Raw genomic sequence first — 20,657 nt, forward strand, 5'->3', positions numbered from 1 at the left:
ACATCCCACCCTACTAACAAGAGGTACACGGCAGCAACAGCGGCCCCTGCAGGCTTGCTTTTGCTCTGTGGCATCCTTTAAGCACGACCTCCCTTCTGCCTCTACAAGCGACTGCCAGTTGCCCTCTCCCAGCAAAGCAAGTATTTTTAATCTGCTTTCTGTGCCAAGTACGTTTGTAAACAGGTGTCTTTGACCATCATTCGTGTGGCTATTTTCCGGTGTAATACTAGTCATGGGCACAAGATATATCAGATCCAGCCAGATACTTCACTGGGCCATGGATAATCAGCACTCACTATTCGTATTTTGGTTTTCTTTTTCCTCAAGAAGCCTTTCCTTGTTTGCCCTGAAATCTGTTGAAATAGCCAAATCTCCAAGCTCCTGCAGGTCCCTGTCTATCAGAGCCTCAGCAGGGCAGCAAGCATTTCATTTTCTGCCTCCCACTGAGCATAATTTCTCCTCTGAAATAAAGTTCAGTGTGGGGTTGAGGTTCTTTTTTTCCTCAGAAAAATCTTTGGTATGTTTTTCGTGACATCTCTTCCCCCGACTACATTTATCATTATCATTAGAGAGAGCACTGAGACATGTTTTGATGGCACTTGAAACCAGTGGGAGAGGAAAAATAACATCTCTGGTGCAAAATTCAAGTCTGTTTACTTCATAATCAAACTCAAGGTGGTGTGTTAAGAAATGCTTAACTGGAAACCATTGAATTTCTGGAGATTTTCACAGCTCCTTTCATATGTCTGCAAACACTTCAGCCTGTGCATGCTCTCCCCCTCCCCACAAAGTCCCAAGCAGCAGTGCCCTCCCAGCAGTGCTCACAGCTCCAAGTACATGAGGCCAATTTTCTGTACTCCTGGGAGCAAAGTGCTGATCTACAGTTCTGAAACAAGTGCAACTTTGAGCCTTTGCTTCTGTATGAACATGGGGCCAACTCCTCTGCTGGTGAAAGGTCATTCCAAGCCTGCACAGCTGCACAGATTTGGATGCCAGCTATGAACCTAACTAGGGATGTTTGTTAAAATTTACTGCTCTCATAAAACAGGCAAGACAGAACTGCTTAGAACAGGACAACTTCGTTCCAGGAATGTTCTCCCTCTTCCCATTTTCTCCTCCTTAAGTAAAGGGAAAGGTTACCAATTTTCTTTTTCTTTTTAGTTTTTTCTGGAAAAGAAACAGGTTTTCTTACCTGTCTAACCGTAACTGGCAGGCTGTTCGCAATATGTCAACTATGCCCTCACTCTTCAGCTGTTTACAACAGACACTAGTTGCAATAAAGCAGCCTGTCCTCCCGATGCCTGCACTAAGGGAGGGAAAAGGAGAGAGAAGCAGTGAACAAGTTAGAAGGGCTTTGGAACTTAATGGCACTCATTTAACAGGAAAACCAGCAGTCAAACCCCATTATTCCTTTCCTCCCTCCAACCTCTGCCAGGTGGGTGCTTGTGAATATGAATGGCTTCAATGGGACAACACGATTCAGTGTGAGCCACTCACATCAAAAGCATGATTATTTCACATACAGTGCCAAAAAATAGACTACCACGTACTGTCTTACCTAATATACCATTGAATTTGTCAAACTAAGAAGTTAAATAGTATTTCTTGGTTAGACTTGCTTTGAGGGCAACCCTTGCTTTGAGGGCAACCTTTGCTTTGAGATTCTTAATCCTTACAGCTTCTTTGAAAGCTATTTTTCATTCATATGTACAGTAAAAAAGCCCCCTTACTTTAGTAATTCAATTTAGCTAACAACAATATGATAAGTATGGTGCCATTTGCTATCAGTTCTGCAATCTATTAATTCTCTGAATTAGAGTAGGATACAACAAATTGACTATTAAAGAAGCTTCACCTTTCCTGAACATTTCTGTATCTGATTCAGTCCTTGCTTAATAACCAGAATTGATTTTATTCTCAAAGGCACAGTGCTACTGAAGCTGTGAATTCTTATCACCTTATAAAAAAACTATGCAGCAAAAGCTGACAGCCCTTCTTATATGTTAAATAATTAAGTGAGCATCCTCAGGAATAATTACCTGACACAACTGTAAGAAATCCTGCTTCCATTTAAATTGTGCTAAAGTCATAACACAAAAACACTGGCAACAAATGTACCAGCAATAATGGAGTCTGCAGATAGCTGCTGCTGATTGACTCCTAATACTGTTTTTCTTTGATCGTATAGAATTATTTTTTTTTAATTCAGTATTTATGCTTGTTATGGAAACTGCATTAGCAACAGCTACATTGTAATTGTTTTAACTTCTATTACAGAATGATTGAGGCAATTCAATGGAAGTTTGGTGGGCCATCTTACTTCCTAAGAGCTAATCCCAGTCTTATAGTCAAATAACTGTGATGGAGGTACCTACCTGACTTCTTTTTCCTGGTCCCTAAAACTCTGTGCCTCATGTCTCAATTTATCTTCTAGTTTGTTTATCAAGACTTCATATATTTCAGAGTTTCAAAGTACTCTTTGATGCATATGGATGCACATCAAGAGATTAAAAAAAAGAAAAGCCCCTCACCTTACATTTGATACCATAATCAAATAGGCTATTGTACGCATCTCTTGTATGCTGCTTCCCATCCATAGATTATTGTGCAAAGGGAGGGTACAACATTTTCAAAGACAAACAGCACCAAGAGAATACTTATCCCAGGCCAAACTGCAAGTCCCTCAGTGGCTGAAAAAAGTCATAATCCTTTTTAAGACTGCCACGCTATCCACAGAACCTTACCAAGACTGCTAGCCTCCTTTAACTTTACATTGCTTTTAAGAATAGCTTCATGATTAGGCTTGTACTTATTTTTCTTCTTCAAGGTGGGTTACTTTACATCACTGAAGGCCAAACGCACCAGATTATGTTCTACTGAGGACCTCTCACAGAGGCCAAAGGAGATGCAAGTACCCTGCATAACTCAGGCCTTGACCAACGGCTTGCTGCACACACCGCTCTCAATTAGAGGCATCAGTTTAAATTCCTTCTTTGGATAAAATGACTGCAACTAAGAATAATCTGAAAAGGCTCTGGTCCCCACCTATCACACAAAACACTTCTTAACCCTATTGCCATGCCTCTTAGTGTCTCTTAGTTTTTGTTGTTGTTGTTGTTTTGTTTTTAAATAAAAATACGCTAATTGCCTCCAAATTATATCCAGATCATGGATGTGACACCATACAAGAAGACCAGGCAAATATGCAAAGCACAAGTGACACAGTGGTCAGAATCTTCACCTGCAGCAAACACCATCCTTCTTCAATGAGATTTTTGAGAAATACAGATTTCCAAGGGTAAAGGGGATCTTGTTACAAACCGTTCGTTATTTTTCTCTGAACTCTCCCCTATTTGTCAAAATTCGTTCCAAAACAGAGGCAGAAAAAGTGGACATAGCACTTTAATTATTTACCCATTCTGCATACAGAAAGAATGACAACTCTGCATTTCTTATTGAATTTCCTTTTCTGGATTCAGAACTGCATTTGACCTCTCAGCTTCAGCATTATATAGGGAGCTCATATACAACCAGTACAACCTCCATGATATTTTTTGAGACACCTGCTTTCCAGGAGATCATAGCCCTAAGCATGATATCCATTTTTTTCCTGGACATAGGATCTTGTCAGTAGCTACATTAAAACACATGTTCTAAGTAAATAAATCAAACAATCAAGATAAACCTGAAGAGATCTGATTCTAACACTAGTGTGGCATTATATGACTTTTCTATTAATAATTACTCTCTATTTGCTTATAGGTGGATCTTTGGCAACACTGGACTATGAACCATTCATGCCAGAGTCTCTTCAAAAAAACCATTCCTGTTATATGATAATATCTCATTTACTATGGCTTTTGACTAACGACTATATGTCATTTCCTAGAAAATGCTATGCAAAACTAGGTGAAATTCCTTACAGAAATCCCAAAAGTACATTTATCAAAATGTACTTTTATTGAAATAATAGAAAATTATCCTGGCAGTACTACTGCATCACTTATTACACTTTTTGCAATTTACTTGGAATAATTGTTTTGAGAACTGACTTGTTGTTTTCAAGTAATCACATTTAACCTTTCTAAACACTAGCAAAAGAAGACTTGCTTTTGTTCTCCAGAACTTCTATTTTTTTATTGGTAAAAGATATCTTATTATTACTATTATTGAAGTTAAGGGTTCTTATTTTTCTGATTGCATGTATCTTCCTACTCAGTTTCATTCAGAGTGTTCATTATGGTAAAATGGCCCTTTTAAGGTTACTGAAGACATTTACTTCTGGTAAGACAAATGAAATGAGACTTATTACTTGTAACTGAGCCACCAACATCTTCTGTGTTCAGCTCAGACTGTGTGTGTGCAAAAGGTGGAAAGAGAAAACTTGAATTTGGAAGCTCCAAGAATATTTAAAGCAGTTGGACCAGATCTCTTACATATCTGACTGATGGCCAATACAACAGTATGCCACTGTATGCAAAGGAGCCCTTCAAAGTTGCATACATCATTTATTTACCTGCAGTGAACAATCACTGGGGCATTCTTCTCTTCTGCACTCTGCATTACCTCGTCCACTTCCAGTACCAGCTGTAACAGAGGGGGAGCTTGATCTGGTGTCTTCTGGTCTGGCCAAGATGTGTACCAGTAATGTTTCAGGTTTCTGACTTCTTCTCCTTTCTGCAACCCAGTTAAGATAAACATCACATCACAAAGTGTTTTTTTTTTTTTTTTTTTTAAATCTAATTGTAAAGTCATGTTGAAACCTGGCCTTCCTTTAAGAATGTGGCGAGCAAATCAGTGCTAAAAGGAACAGGAGAACCAAATGGTGAGCCACACAACACAGAAATCTAGACTCCAAAGATCAAGTCTGCACTTCAACAAACTGCCTCAAAAAAAAAGAAAAACCTACAACCCCCCCACCAGAAGTACTCTGCTCTTTTAGTGCCAAGAGCTGTGTGCAAAACAGTCTGCTCCCTCTTGACAGATTCATTCAGCAAAGCCAGAGCTGTACTTGTGACATAATTGCTTTCATAATCTATTTGACAGACAGAGAGCCAGGAGCCATATCTCTGTCTTTGATAGCTAGCTAGCTAGATGAGGGATAGAGATTGGAGCTTATTTTTCTCTCTTTTCTGACAGACAGACTCTTATCAGTTTCCTGTCACTTCTCTTCTCTTAGACATGGTGACAGATTCAGAGACACTGGAAGAGGAGAATTGCATCTAGTTGCAGTCCAGGGTTTTTCATGAGACAAATTCTGATTGCCTCTATCTCTCAGCATGGCTATGAATATAGCAAACGTGCCTTTACCTTTTCTGAGTGCCAAGCAGCACTCTGTGCCTCTGATTTTGTGTTCAAAGTGACATCCTTCTGCCTGATTCCTGAAGGTGCCAAACATGGAGCTCAGGGAATTCGCCTTACCCTTTCAGCCATTACATAAGCCAGCTGGCACAGGGCTAAGCAAATGGCTTCACGAAGTCCAGGAACTGAGCTGTTAGTTTCCACAACCTTTCCTTAAACACGTCTGGCTGAGTTCAAGAGATGAGGGGGGAAAAAAAGAACAAATTTGATTCTTTCTAAAGAAAGAGATGCAAAAATCTAGAAATAGTTTCTGTCACTGAGGCTAAGTCCCTACGACTATCAGTTGATGGATGTTAGAAGTGCTCCATGACTGCCACCTCCCACCCTTCTCCTGGGTTGGCAAAGCTTTGCATAGCTTCATTTGTAAACTGGACTGTGGAAGTCATCGAGTTAAATCTTTTCTCTTTCTCTAGTAGGATTAATTTTCACATGGATCAGCTTCCCCTCTTTCGGTTACTGCACATTCTCACAAATGCTTGTGTTGGACATGGGAGATGGAACAAGGGTAGGAAACAAGAGAGCTGGACAGAGGGAGACTGGGCTTCATTTAGTAGTTGCTCCAGCTTATGCCGGGTTTGAAGTGCTCATTGAAGTGCGCAGCCATTGGGAACCTTAAGGGTATGTCTCGCTCAGTTGAGAAAAAGTGTCTTACTACTGTAGCATAGAGCATGGCCCTAGGTTATTTACCTTTGTCAGAAGATATTCTGGTTAAGAGAGGATAACTAACTGTCATGAATAGCACTTTGAGCTCATGACAGGAAACCAGATCAGATTTCAACACTGCTCTGAAACATGGATATGCACAGTTGCCTTTCAACATGTGACTATGTGTAAGCCACAGAAATTATGAATACTGTATTCTTAAGTGGGTTGTGAAAATTGTAATTCAAATGTTGTCAATAAAACTCAGAGAAAAGTAAAAGATTAAAGTCATCTGAAGAAAAACATGAATCACTACATAAAACCACTCATTTGACAGAAACAGAAAACAGCCAAAGTTCTAAGCATGAGCTCTGGATATCTTTAGTTTTGTCTATGCTGTTACCAGTTCCATGTTTCTGCTTATAGAAGCTTGTACACTTCTGATTTGACTTTAATAAAAATATTCTTCACTGGTGCTTCTTTGAGGCTGAGAAGACTTGGGATAATTCTGAAGAAACTCTTCTGGAAGAGACCGCAGGATTTTTATTGAGGCAATTGTTTTGTCACTGTAACTGAAGTGTGACCAATTCTGTGAGATATCATTATTCCAGAAGAATTAAGCTATATATTGTTCTTGCTGCTGCACTGTATTGTTTGGGATAGGTTGTATTTAAGGTCAGTGCAAGTCTGCAGTACACTTGTAAATATTCTTTACTTCCCACTTGTTGGAGAACATGATTTTCTCCTTGCTGCTTTCACAAAAAGCATGAGTGACAGACTTCCCACACTCAGTCCAGACCTGAAATTTCACATACTGGCTTTCTGCCTATTAGCATATGGCTGAAGAAACTTGAAAATGGTTGGATAAAAGGAAGGCTTTTTTCAGCTTGGAAAGAAATGGTGTTGTTATATTGAAGTCGAGGGTAGGTGTGGTATATTAAATATGTATTAAGTTTATGTAAATAGATTGTTCTTATTAAAGCATATAGCTTGAGATTCAAGAACCTAACAATGAAATCAGTTGTAAAATAAGACTGGTATTTTAGACTAAGTAGCACCCAAGTACTTAAGAAAAAGTAAATCTGCCTTTCAACTCTCTATTCACGAGATGATAGAATGGTTACTGGTATGTAAAATTAGACAAATAGCTGGAAAGATACTACGCTTAGAAACATGAGCAGAGATAATTCTGTGGTGAAAAGTGTTGATAAAGGTCATCAGCAGTTTTAATGTCTTAGAGTGAATGATTCCTTAAAGCATCTTCAAAGTCAAGTCAGCCTTGTGAACAGCAGGAGTGTTACCACACCACTATTATGACAAGCAGACCAGTAGTCCAACCACTGCAAGAAACTGAAGGCAGGCAAGCAACATGAAAAGAGTTTTGGTCAGTTCGCAACTCTTCCACTTCTTGTTAGTAGCACAACAGTCATCTTAAGCATAAACAACTGGAGATATCTAGCAGTCTGACAAGAGTCTAATAATAGTCATACGTAGACAAAAAATACCATCTAAATGTTTTCTAGGGGTCTCCTACTACAAAATATGTAAAACTCCATGCAAGTAAAAGATTCTTGTTAGTAATCAGTAATGCTTTGACTAAGTCCATGGCCCAAAGAACACACAAGCCTTTGAATTCTACAGAATATCATCACAGCATTTAGTGGGTTATTCCACAAGCACTGTCTGTAGTATGACTTGCAAAGGCTGGTAAGATGCTGTCACTGAACTAACATGTCACTCTCAGTGACCAGTCATAGAATATCCTGAGTTGGAAGTGACACAACAAGGATCATCAAGTCTGACTCCTGGCTCTACATAGGAACACCCAAAAATCAAACCATATGTCTCAGAGCGTCGTCCAAATGCTACTTGAATTCCATCAGGCTTGGTGCCATGAACACTCCCCTGGGGAGCCTGTTGCAGTGCCTGATCACCCTCTCAGTGAAGCGCCTTTTGCTGATAAGAAAAATCCAAAACATGCATCTTCATGCCATTTCCTTGGGTCCTATCGCTGGTAACCGAAGAGATCAATCAACACAAAAGACACAGGCACAGAAGTCACTGATTTCTTCCACTGAGTTAACCCTGTACTGCTAAAGTTGGCCTGGAAGTTTTCAGATTGTACTCACATGGTATAAATCTTGGATTGCTTACATTATTGTGGTATTTGTATGTTGGTGAATTGGACAGAGCAATAATGACTGCAGTAGTTAAAAGTGATACTTGTACAGTAATTTACTGTGCAAATATTTCTACACAGCTCTCTGTGAAGTCCTGTTTAAGGGTTTAGGTAGCAAAACTATTTTAAGTACATTTGAATGATTTACCTTTAGGGTGATGAGCCTTAAACGGTAATCATCTGCTTGTATGACTTGGTTAACTGTGATTTCTATTCCTTCATAGGTGACCTGTTCCTCTGGCCAATATTCTGTGCATTTCTGTGTGCAATATAAAATAAATCTAGTTAAGCAACCGTCAAGGGAGGTTCATTTTTACTCCTCTGAAATTGGATTAGCGCATGCATAGATGAATATGAATGATGGTTGTTTCTATAATAAGTACACATTTTCAATTTCTATACAGGGACCACATTTCTGGCAATTTTTGCTGCATTCATAACAGCTTGATTGCATGATAAAAATGCACAAATCAAATAATGACTAACCACTGTTTTTAAATACACACATCTTTATTTAACTTTGTGCAATTGATACACATTTTGAGGTTTCACTAGAAAGGCCAGCAGAAATGTGCTTGTTTTTATTAATAGCCTGTGTTTTCAGATTAATTCTTTTCTTAAGATAATAATGATTAACACAATATAGACTAGTTGCTGCTGTTTCTGTGGCGTGTATAAATGGATATGGAAATACAAAATACATTTTTTCTACTTTTGATAAAGGGCCATTGCTCTCTGAATATAAGATTATCACCTGCATAGGTTTTTGTACAAAAGAACATATCACACAGTATCACAGTATCACAGATTTCTAGGTTGGAAGAGACCTCAAGATCATCGAGTCCAACCTCCGACCTAACACTAAGTACTCCACTAAACCATATCGCTAAGCTCTACATCTAAACGTCTTTTAAAGACCTCCAGGGATGGTGACTCCACCACCTCCCTGGGCAGCCCGTTCCAATGCTTAATAACCCTTTCGGTAAAGAAGTACTTCCTAACATCCAACCTAAAACTCCCCTGTCGCAACTTTAGCCCATTCCCCCTCGTCCTGTCACCAGGCACGTGGGAGAACAGACCAACCCCCACCTCTCTACAGCCTCCTTTAAGGTAACTGTAGAGAGCAATAAGGTCGCCCCTGAGCCTCCTCTTCTCCAGGCTGAACAAGCCCAGCTCCCTCAGCCGCTCTTCGTAAGACTTGTTCTCCAGACCCCTCACCAGCTTGGTCGCCCTTCTCTGGACTTGCTCGAGCACGTCCATGTCCTTCCTGTAGCGAGGGGGATGACTCCTGAACATGACTGGAGATGTTTGGGGAATTATCTTATGTACCAAAATCCACTTTAAATAGATGTTGAGGATCTTACATCAAAGATGAGGAACAAAAAGGAAGCAATTGCTATGGGATCTATCAGACTGCTACATTTGATTTTGCCAAAACGCCACCATAGATGCAGCCAGAACCGCCTGACAATTAGAGAAGCTGAAACGACAGTCCATATGCAAATCTACATCATGGTACTGATACTCTGCACAAGTAGGTGGGGATCTGTAACTACTCTTGTTCTGGAAGGACTGAAAACAATTGAGTTTTTTTGTATGCAATCTCTCTTTAAGCTAATCAACATGCAAAAGAAGAGACAAACACTTCAACACGGTGTAGGGACAGGTCCATGGACAAGGAATAACATGAACAAGGCAGTTTCTTAGAAAAAGACTCCCCTATGTTAAAGCAAGAAAAACATCTTGTTATCATAAGAGAATGAGAACCTGCTGCTGGACAGACCCAGTTAAAGAGGATGGTTGCATGCTTTCTCTTCTACATGGCAGCACACAGTCTTGAAGGAAGTGAGTTAAAGTTGTGTGTTGCTCTCCCCAACCAAGAATAATTCCATTTCAGGAGAAAGACTAACAACAGAAGAGTGTCTTGCAAAGTTACTGAGTCAAAATTTGTGTGTGGGAGAAGCAGTGCTGTTCCATCTGTATAGCGCATCATTTAATAACCCACTGGGAATGTGGCCCACTGTGTCTCTGTAAAATTATTTACGCAGATCTCATTTTTACTTCCTCTCTTCTTAAACTGCAGAATCCATTGTAAAAATTGTCAAGTGCGCTAGCATCTATCAATAGCACAGACGTTGCTCTGCTTCAAGGAGTGGAGTAAGATTGCCCACTCATTTCTGTGGGCTGTCTGTCAGTTCAGATTAGATGCGACAGAGGGTTGAGATACAGAGCTCTTCATACGCACATTACCCAAGTTGTTGCATTGAGCAGGAACACAAAGCCTCCGTTACTAGCATCATGGCAAAACAAAGGTTTTGGTTTTGAATCTACGTAATTCTGAGTCCTGTTATTCATATATTAATATGTATTATGGAAAAGAGGGAATGAATATAGGAGACATCCACATGAAAGGACTTACCCTGTATTTATGGCTGAGATTCCTGACACCTTTTAATTTTTGATACAAAAGGTATCAGAAAAAACTCAACAGCTGTTACGATATAGACTGTAGCTAGCTCCACTCATATAGAGCAACACCACTGCACTGTGCTCCTTCCTAAGACTGAGATGATGGATGAAATACTTTGTCAGTGTGGATAAGAGGAAATTCAGATATAACAGGAATGTAAAATAACCTTTATATGAAAACTATAGCAGAAGAACTCAGCAAATACATCATTCAGGACCAATGTTTCCTCTGCTTCTTTTTCTCTCTCAAATCTCAGTCCTTTAATGATTTGGGTATACTATGTCATAATATTTCAACATCTTGTTCACCATAACCTGCCAACTCTGATCAATGAGCAAGTTATTCTTTCAGTGCTGCCTCAGATAGAAGTGGATGTGAGGATGTGAGTTTAAAATGTTAGTACAAACAAAACATTTAGATTAGCAACTAACTTTTTTTTTTTTTAAATCAGCAGTGCCCTGAGAGCATGTGTCCAATTTGTCAGCTATAACAACTATATATACATATTTTTTTATATTGCAAAGCATGGTAATTCTGTGTCTGTCTTATCCGCATCTATTTTTTCCATCAAAATTCAGGCTAAAATGATTTACTTCACAACTGGGGAAAGCTAAAGGTTTGTGAACATGCAAAAATTATGGGCACTCAGCTTCCAGCTAGCACTTCAGGCCATCTGTATGACTATATTCTCCGTCTTTTAAGTGTCTGAAATGTCTTCTCCAAAAGAAACGCTCTCAACTGAACTACTGAGTTTCGGGGACAAGCTTTGACAGATATTGCTGCTGCAGATAAGAAACACCATTTGTATTTCTCTACTACAGCTTGCTGCCAGAGGTTAAGGGGGATGCAGAGCTCAACACATGCCCAGACCATATTCTCACATTCTACACTGCCAATAAAGGTGACGGAAGAAGATCAGCTACCAACCTGTAAACTGAAGACCAAGCACACAGTTCTTGCAACTCTGCTATGGGGTAAATTTTGCAGTAGGTAAATTAGTAATGAACAGCTGCAGGGCAGCAGTATTTATTACTGCAAATAAAAATAACATTAGGCAGATTACCAGAAACATTGTGACGATGTACTTTCTAGAAGCACCAATTCCAGCAGGTTGTAAATAGAAAATTTCTGCTTCTTAATCTCAGTATTTCAACAGCATTTCCTAGACATATTTGAGGAAAAGAGCCTCCACACCCAAGTCAGCTGTAGTTGTTGATTATTGTAACTATCTTTCACAAATCAGGGACAGCTCTGAGAGAGGTGGCTATAGACAACGAACTATAATAAATGCAAGATTGAAAAACATCGATGCTGTTGAAGACTAAAACAAATAGGGCTAGAATACAATTCTTTCTGATTCCTTTAGAGACAGCTTTAAAGCATGTCTGCAAATAGAGCTGGGTTTGGAAAGGCTTCAGGTCAGCAGGGAGACAAAAAAATAGCAGAACCAGCAGTAGGCTAAGTCAGACAGCAAAACAAGACTTTCAGTAAATTGAACTGAAAGAAAAGCAGCTCACATCTTTAACTCTGACGAATTTAATTCTAGCTCTGATTGTTTAGGCCACTGAACTAACTTCTGTTCATTTATTTCTGCAGGCTTAGCATCTGTGCTGAAAATATCTGCCAGAGTACAGATAAAAATACAGACTATATGTAACACCATTACCTCATTCATCTCTTCTATATTGGTAATCATGACAATGATGGGAGAACGCTCCTGCCACACCATTCTCCAGAAATCACTGACAGTATTAACTATCGGTCCCTGAGTAGCAATATATACCTTTTCCTCTCCTCCATAGCCCTGCCAACAAAACAACAAGAGAACATATTTAACAGGATGTCCACCACAACCTTGAAGGTTCAGTCTTTAAAAGCTGGTTGGAATGAAGACACCATGGCATCGGTTCTTCCCCTCTCTCCTGCACATATGCACATGGAGCAAAGGTACAATATGGTCTCATAACTCCAGCAATGAGAGTCCAACAGCCTCAAGGTGACTCTACCTAGGTCGCAAACCTTATTGAGGCTTATTTTCCAGTGTCCCGATCAGCCAGCTGACAAGCAATTTGCATCAAGAAGTGCAGAAATGTGCTTTTCTCTGGTTTGAACCAGTGTAATTGCATTTTGAGATTTAGTTTTCATTTAATGTAAGCAGGAGAGAAGAACAATCAGATCAGCCACGATGCCTTTAAAAGCCAGTGGACGTTCAAATTTGTTTACATTAACAGTGGCTAATAGAGGCTAGGCAAACATATAGGACTGTTGAGCTCTTACCCTGATGTAGTTAGCATTGATGTAAGAGCTAAGTGGGTCGTCCTGATCAGCTGAGGTAAGGCACACTCTGCTGTGAGGATCTGAAACGTGTAAAGAAATAAGCAATAGTTTATCATTTGCTGATAGGAGAGAAAGACAGACACAGAAGTTTGTACAGCGAGACATTTGGATGCATTCACGGCTATCACAATAGATGTCAATGGCCTTGGAAAGCTCTCATGTTAAAATGTTAATACAGAAAAAGGTGAAAGGTACTTGGGGTCTTTTAGCTTCCTCTGATAGTTTTACCCACTCTGAAGCTTGCTGAATTTCTCCTGTCACAGAGTCAGTGCCCCAGAGCAACTCTGGAAAAGCAGCAACTTTTCTGCTCCAGAAAATTATTTCTCAGTCTGTTGGGTGAACAGATCCATCCTGGCTTGTAAGACATTATTCTAATGGCAGCAAACACTTTTTCTCCCAAATCATAAATATACATTTCTTGTGTGCAGGCAAGCCAGATGAATATTTTCTCCCCCATTTTGTCTTGCAATAAGCTAAAGTTCGAGAAGTGCTATTAACAAATGTAATGGCTGGGGAAAAATGGAAGGATATTAAACAGTCCTTTTGCACAAGATGTTTCAGTACTTGAGGCCCTTCCTCTTCAGCACTATTTATGAAGCATTATTCTTCTTTTAATAGGACAGCAAAGGAAAACATGATTCCATCTGAGAACCTCAGTCTAGCTCCCACTGAAGTCAATGGGAGCTGTTCTACTTGTTCTAATGCAAGCTTACACAGGCCCATATTCATCCATTATCACCAGTACTCCAGTTTGTTATCATTCACAAGAAACATTCTTCTGACAGAGGCCCTCAGCAAACATTAACAGTGCATCACCAGCAGAATATTAGAAACAAACCACAGAAAACATCTTCATTAAAAAAAAAAAATGAGACTGTTCAGAAACCAGAACAAAATAATAAATATGCAAACAGTGTGATATTGGATCAAGCACAAAGGACCAAACACACAGCTGTTTCTACTGTACTATAAACAGACAGCATGAAACGCTGTCCTCAGACAGAACTAATTCACATAATCTATTATGTGATAATGAAGTCACAATATCATGTGATCTACAAAGCAAAGATATTAACGGAGATGGTGTTTAGTAAAACAGAAATATGGAAGCTAGCGAGTTCCTCTGAAATACAATTCCTTCCTGCTCTCCTTTGCTCATCTCCCTAGTGCTGGGGAGATGATGAGACAGGAGATAATGCTACACCATAAAAAGGTAACATCAGTTGCCAGATGTTTATTTAAATGTTACTGGACTGGGTAGTGAGGCCCCTTGCCTAAGGTCCTTTTGTCTGGGTTTTATGCAGTCATCCATGGAGCCTGCTCAAGTTTGAGTAATGGTTACATCATTTCCCCCTTCTCAGAACAGCAATAATACTATGTTGTCCAGCTTATAGTGAATCTCTAGGGACAAACAAATTGGATTTGAAGAACTCTATCAAGTAAGTTAAGTGCCACAGACTTCTAAGCAAAGGTTCCTTTTGGTATTCAGCTGCAGTTGAACTCGAGTTAATTCTCAGTGTGGACTGTTACTGCTGTGCCCACAAATATTAAAATGTTATAATATTCTTTTACTCCAAATTATAGTACTTGGCTTGTGATTTTTCTGCTAATGTATTTACATTTTTTTACAGTAGTATGTTAGTGAGCAGTTCTAACCTTATTTCATAGAAGAGAAGCTTCTTAATGCATTGTTGATAGAAGAATTTGCACTGCTTTAAGGAAGCGTAACTGAGTTAAACTGCCTCTCTTAGAAATGTATAAAAAGGAATAACTCATTCTTTTCAAAAATCATAACACTTTAATATCATGAGAGTTTGTGGCATGAATTTCGATTTTTTCAAGACAGAAACATTTAAGTTAAACCAAATCCTACTCTTAACAAAAAATGTTCTTCCAGGACAAAACTAGTGCATAGGCCAGGCTAAAGAAGGCACCATATCTATTAAAACAAACAAATAAACAAACACACACACACACACACAAAAACCAAACAGTAGTAGCCTGCATCTCTAAGAAGCCAAACGACGTCAGCTATTTTTTCCACAATCTCTTTTATGGACTTTCTGTATTTATGCTATGTTAGACATTTTAGAGGAATTGGCTAAACTTACTGAAGTGTTTTGCATAACTGAAAATGGCATAAAAGCAATAAAACTGTAGAAATTAAAAAGAAAGTCTGTCTAGACATTACTCTTCAGAAAAGGATTCAAAGAGACTGACACGCAACATGCCACCCTCTGGGATCCTGTAACAAGACCCTTTTCCATATAATCAAACAGTGCCTTCAAATATCCTAGAGAAAAGTCATAATTTTCCAGGAAATTCCACAGGACTTTTCCCAAATAGAAGATTGCAAATAAGTAATTTCATGTTTATGAAATAACCACATCAACCTTGTTAGCTTGGCGTTTTTCCAAAAACACTTTTCTGCCATCAGAAAGCCATCTTCTAAGCCATTTTACTACCAACAGTGAAATGTGAGTATCTGCAAAAAGAATTTACTACAAATGAAATATAAATTAGATGAATAACAGACTATTATCATGTCTCTCACTTACTACAATTAACTTGAGGGTTGCAAGCAACTGGTCATCATGTTAAGTGACTTTACCTTTTAACAATAACTGCCTAGAGTGCTTCTGGAGATGCAGTGGGTGATGGAATTTTAATTATTTTTAGGTTTTTGGATTTGGGGTTTCACTTTGGTTTGGTAATCAAGCACTTGCTGTTCCCTTGGATAATCAGTTGCCCGAGCCTGCTCTGCTGCAGCTTGTCCAGTAGTTCCTGCCAGTAGTGCTTTCTGCAGCTTGGAGAAATACTAAGTAGATACACAAGGCAGCACAGGCTACATTTGGTCAGCTCGGAAACTGGGAAGTCAGTGGATGGTCAAAACCCAGAAAGGACTGGACTCTCCCTCATCTTGCCTACAATTCCCTCTCCTGCTTTGTGCATGGATACTTTACTGGGATCCTTAGATTTAAAGCATAAAGGAGATAAAAGTATAATTTTTGCACTCCTTGCTAGCCTCTTTACTGCCAACACTGTACCCTTCAAAACGGAGGTAGCTGAACAAAGATGAACCCAGTCAGCCCATTTCTCTCCTCAAAGACATCAGGCCATCCTCCGGCCACAGCCAGGGACATAATGTTGCACAGAGACTGTGGTTTTAAAATTCATTCAAGAAAAAAAATAATCCAGATCATAATGAGCTTGGAATAAGCTTGTTAATCTTTGGAGGCATGGTAGGGTAGAAACTAGTTATCAGGAGAGGTCAAAGCAACAGCAATGGCTGACACAGATATCCATAAGGCTGAGATAAAGTTTGCAGCAAGTAATTAACCTGGAGTGTGATCATTCTTAGAAGTATATGGTAGCATGGAACCATTTCCAACCCAGGTTCATTGTCTAAAATGACAGGTATAGCTGAGGACATTTTTGACTTCTCTGAACCTATCTTTACTAACCTGACATTGAACCATTTGGGCTTTGCAAGTATAGCTAACTATGGTTAGTGGTGGCATCTTCCAACAATGGCTTACAGCAAAAATGAAGCATGACATCTAAATGTATTCATTTTCAAGTATCTTAAACTGAGACATAGGAGAAAATTATACATATAGAAATCTGTACCAAAACATTTCTTAAAACTCCAATTCTTGGCTACAAACAATGTAACAGAAGATTCTGATTTTCTCTATCATCTTAATGCCATCAGAGCAGTTTCCAATACTCTTTCTCAGTTTGCATTTGAGGTATGATTCTGAGAAATACATTGCTCTGTAAAATAACGTCCTTCTAAAAGAGTTTATCAAAGAAACCACTAAGTAGCTTCTGAATAAACACACCAAATTCCTTTGCAGAAGTTTTAAACAGAACCAAATGATGTAATTCTATTGAATTTAAAACGTAAGTGCTACTGATCTTCTGTCAATTTTAGGTTGTTCATGCTCTGTACCTCTTTTGAAATTTGATTTAGCTTTGAAGCTATGTCGCTGCTTCATAAATACACCCAGTGGACAATATGGGGTAGTGACAGCACACCTGATGTATCCTGGAAAACACACCAAAGTGCGAAGCTCTTCAGCATGTGGAATAGACCACCCTGCATTAGCGATTAAAAAAAGCAGGAAACTTACTTGGGAGAATTGTTTTGTAGCGATTCTTCCGCACCAAGCCTGGAATATCATATTCCTTTGGATCAACAAAATTCATTGGAATTTCCTGCTCAAAAAAAAACAAACCAAAAAAACCAAACACAACAACAAAAAAAACAAGCAAACAAAAAAAAAAACACAGAGTAGACTGTATTATTAGATTCACAAAAGGAATAAAAATCCCAAACCCATTATGTCCTGCCTGTGAGGGAGGCAAAGTGATGAAGTCAACCAAGACATATGGTGCTGTACTTCTAGCAATTTACCACCATTATATGATTGATGTTTCCTTTTACTGTCACTGGCTTTCTTTTCTGAAATCCTTACATGAAAATGTTCATAGTGACTAATTCATTGAGTAATATGTGAGACAGTATTATGTTAGCTCCTAATATTATTAGAACTGAATTGCAAGTGTAGGCACAGAACTAAGTAAAAGGTAGTACGTAAGATACTCTGCTCCAAAAGTGATGGACCTCAGACACCATCCATTCTGACTCACATTCCTTCTTCCTCTCTGAGGGTGGAAGGAAGTAATTTGCTAGTGACTCTCACCAGCAACAAATGACGACACACACTATGACAGGTTGCTGCACTGATCTGATACCATGGAGCTGGGCAGGAGTGTTTATCACTCATTTTGCTCACCGCACTTTACAGCTCCATGGGCAAGGACAGTAAAGAGGTGTTCAGGGATTACCTGCTCTCTACACTACAGTCCTAAAGAAAACAATAAAGGAGAACCTTCTTATTCTCCAGTACTCACCTCCTGCAATTAAGTGGCCAATGCCAGGCAGGGTCAAACAAGACCCTTCCACCAACTGGAGACACTAGACGTGATAAGACGGGATGTGTAAATCAGGCTCAGCAGAGAAGCAGCTCATGGAGCTTGGGAGCAGAGATGGTCACCACAGCTGCAGCACACTGAATTTGAGAGGCTAGTACTGGACACACTGGTAGTGAAGTCAGGAAATTATGATGACCTGTTAAATTCTCAAGCTTTAGAAGACGGCCTCTTATACAGCACTGAGCATACTGTGGGCCTTAACCAGAGGCAATTAATTATAAAACATTTGGTGGAAGTAGTTTCCTCTCAATTTGAGGAGCTGCATGGGAGTGAAACCTTAATGGTTTCCTTAGCTATGTTGTATTCAGTCATCCACAACCCTACTTGAGCCAAGCTCTCTGGAACTTATTCTCCACTCAAATTCTTGCTGAATTCAAGAGGACTTTGAGTGATTAAAACTCTAAATCTTGTAAGAATTTCAGGACTTAACCCTGCAAGTGACACCCCTGACTCTTCTTCCAATGTCAAGCACGGCTGCTTGCTTTGTTATGAATTTGCACTTGTAAAGCCAAGTAGGTTAGACAGAGACAGAAAATACATGCTGTAGAGCTGGTGGTAACTGTTTCATAAAGCAATCTAGTTTACATTTTTAATTACAGAAGTTACATTTTGATTAAACAGCATTTTTACCTACACTTCAGTTTTCATTAAAGTATGAAAATGACCTGGGATGGTTTGGCTGTTGATTTTATGGACAGAAGGAAAACTAATTCAAAAGTTCTCAAAGAAAGGAAACTTATTTCTTCTAACATTGCTTTCTTTGCGTGAAAGCTACAGTGGGCCTCAGAGACTGATTAAACTGCAGATAAGATTTGTTCAGCAGTCAACTCAGACACTTATTAAGTGACCACTTCTTCCCTTGAACAGCAATAGATGCTTTATTTTGAAACTATCACAGATTACCTAAACAAAAGCTGCTTTTCTTCAAATTGTACAGCACACTAAGTGAATTAAGGACCACAGATATCTGTCAGGCTGCTTTAAAACAAAAGACCAATCTATCTCATTTCTGAATCTCTCTCAAGAGCAAGTGACACTTGAAGTGTCATAAAGGGGACAGGCTGAGAAAGATGCTATATTGCAAAGCATTTTCTTTCCACTCTGCTGAGATTCTGTGCTTAAGAGAATCCTAAAAGCAACTGACAAAGCAGCTTACAGCTAGTAAATAATTTTTGTGCAGAAGAAAAAACAGTACAACATACTTTCTAAGGCTCCAGCTGAGTGACCTAGCCATCCTGTGCTTCAGTCATCTGGAGAACATTCAGGCAACTTGGAAAGTAGCTCCATGACAAACATTCAACAACAAAGAGCATGCGCTTGGACTAATTTCATCCCTAAGGCAACTCAAAATTTCAAGAAGCTGTGTCTATAGCAAACTAGGCTTTTCTTCTATATTTCAGTGAAGAAGTTGGATTTTGCATTAACTAGTAGCATGCTGAGGAAGAAAAGAGGAAAGGGAAAGAAAAAAAAAAAAGACAGACTGGTGAAAACAAGACTTTGCTGTTGTTTCCAGAACCAATTCTGTAGTTTTTGAGAGACAAGATCATTGAAAGCTTTCAGACATTGTCATTTCAAAGGATGATGAATTTGGGGATTTCATTTAGGGCTTCACTGATCGAAGTGGAATTTTTATGTACTAATTTTAGTCCTGCAGAAAAATAATAGCAAGGCTCATAGAATATAGACAACATCCCATTTTCCTGATGCTCCTATAAGGAAAGGACAGATACTCACAAAGAACTCTGCCTGAAGTATGAAAGGATCCAGTGCTTTCTTGTGCAGTTCCTCTTCAGTAAGAATGTTTGATGCTGTCTGGAGGTATTCTTGAGCTGACTGTTCCCGTGGTGACATGATATAGCCAAAACCTTGCTCAGAACAGCCTGGGGTACACATATCTAGCGTGAGTGAAACATTTGAACCTCTCCTGCAAAACAGAGCAATCAGTTAGCTTACAACAGGATGGACTTACCCACCATTGCTAGCATGCGTCAGCAATGTATGCAGTCCCAATGACAGATAAACAACGACTTTAGAAAAGCACCCAGCTGGTTCTGCTACGTACATTATTGTCACTACCTTTGAAAAATTGGCGATGCTTCTTGTCTCAACAAGACTGAAGATCATTTTGTACACTGGAACACAAAGGCCAATATTATCAAAGTGTTGTCTCTAGTAAGGTAACTATATTTTGTCACCTAAATGGAAGCGTCAAAGGCACTGAGCAGGCAACTGCAGGAAAAGTTTATATACTTGTGTAAATCACAAGGCTAAATATGGACATTTTAAACATCGCAGGTGAAAAGCTTGGTCCTAGGTTTCTTCAGGCCAGATCCTACTGAATAACCATCTCTTAGTAGCCCAGACAACATGAGGGGGGGGGGGGGGGGGGGGGGGGGAGATCTTAGGATAAACATTACCAGTTCAACATGAATCAATACATGAGATGCTAATCCTTTACAGTGAACAATTAACCTGTTTAAAAAAAACTTGCTTTCAACAATAGTACATCATGAGAAGGTTATAAAGAAGGTCCCAATATTTTAACAGTTAAGAGCACCTCTGTTTATAACCTAAGTGGAGAATTTTTAGTGGCATTTATACAAGTTAGCCACACAACAAAATGAAAAAGCCAAAATGCCTGCATTGTTTATTGAATATTTTTAAAGC

At 39.2% G+C, this 20,657-nt stretch overlaps 1 protein-coding gene across 26 annotated transcripts in view; it reads right to left on the reverse strand.

The window, feature by feature from the left end:
* The window catches only part of PTPN5 (protein tyrosine phosphatase non-receptor type 5), a 90,292-nt gene that overhangs the window by 12,489 nt on the left and 57,146 nt on the right, over positions 1-20,657 (reverse strand). For 23 of the 26 annotated variants that reach the window (XR_010832107.1, XR_010832108.1, XM_048053479.2 and 20 more), the window contains 8 exons: positions 19,725-19,914; positions 17,126-17,210; positions 16,945-17,040; positions 12,930-13,009; positions 12,319-12,456; positions 8,331-8,441; positions 4,517-4,677; positions 1,193-1,306 (listed from right to left, as the gene is read on the reverse strand). Coding sequence is in view for 24 of the 26 variants with exons in the window: in XM_048053479.2 (XP_047909436.1) it covers positions 1,193-1,306; positions 4,517-4,677; positions 8,331-8,441; positions 12,319-12,456; positions 12,930-13,009; positions 16,945-17,040; positions 17,126-17,210; positions 19,725-19,914 (975 nt within the window). In the remaining 2 variants the exon portion in view is untranslated. Of the gene's footprint in view, positions 1-1,192; positions 1,307-4,516; positions 4,678-5,421; positions 5,529-8,330; positions 8,442-12,318; positions 12,457-12,929; positions 13,010-16,944; positions 17,041-17,125; positions 17,211-19,724; positions 19,915-20,657 lie in introns of those variants that run through there. The other 3 variants (XM_066998936.1, XM_066998935.1, XM_066998934.1) reach the window with 3 other exon arrangements.

This window comes from Anser cygnoides, chromosome 5 (assembly GCF_040182565.1).
Source record: "Anser cygnoides isolate HZ-2024a breed goose chromosome 5, Taihu_goose_T2T_genome, whole genome shotgun sequence".
Taxonomy (NCBI): domain Eukaryota; kingdom Metazoa; phylum Chordata; class Aves; order Anseriformes; family Anatidae; genus Anser; species Anser cygnoides.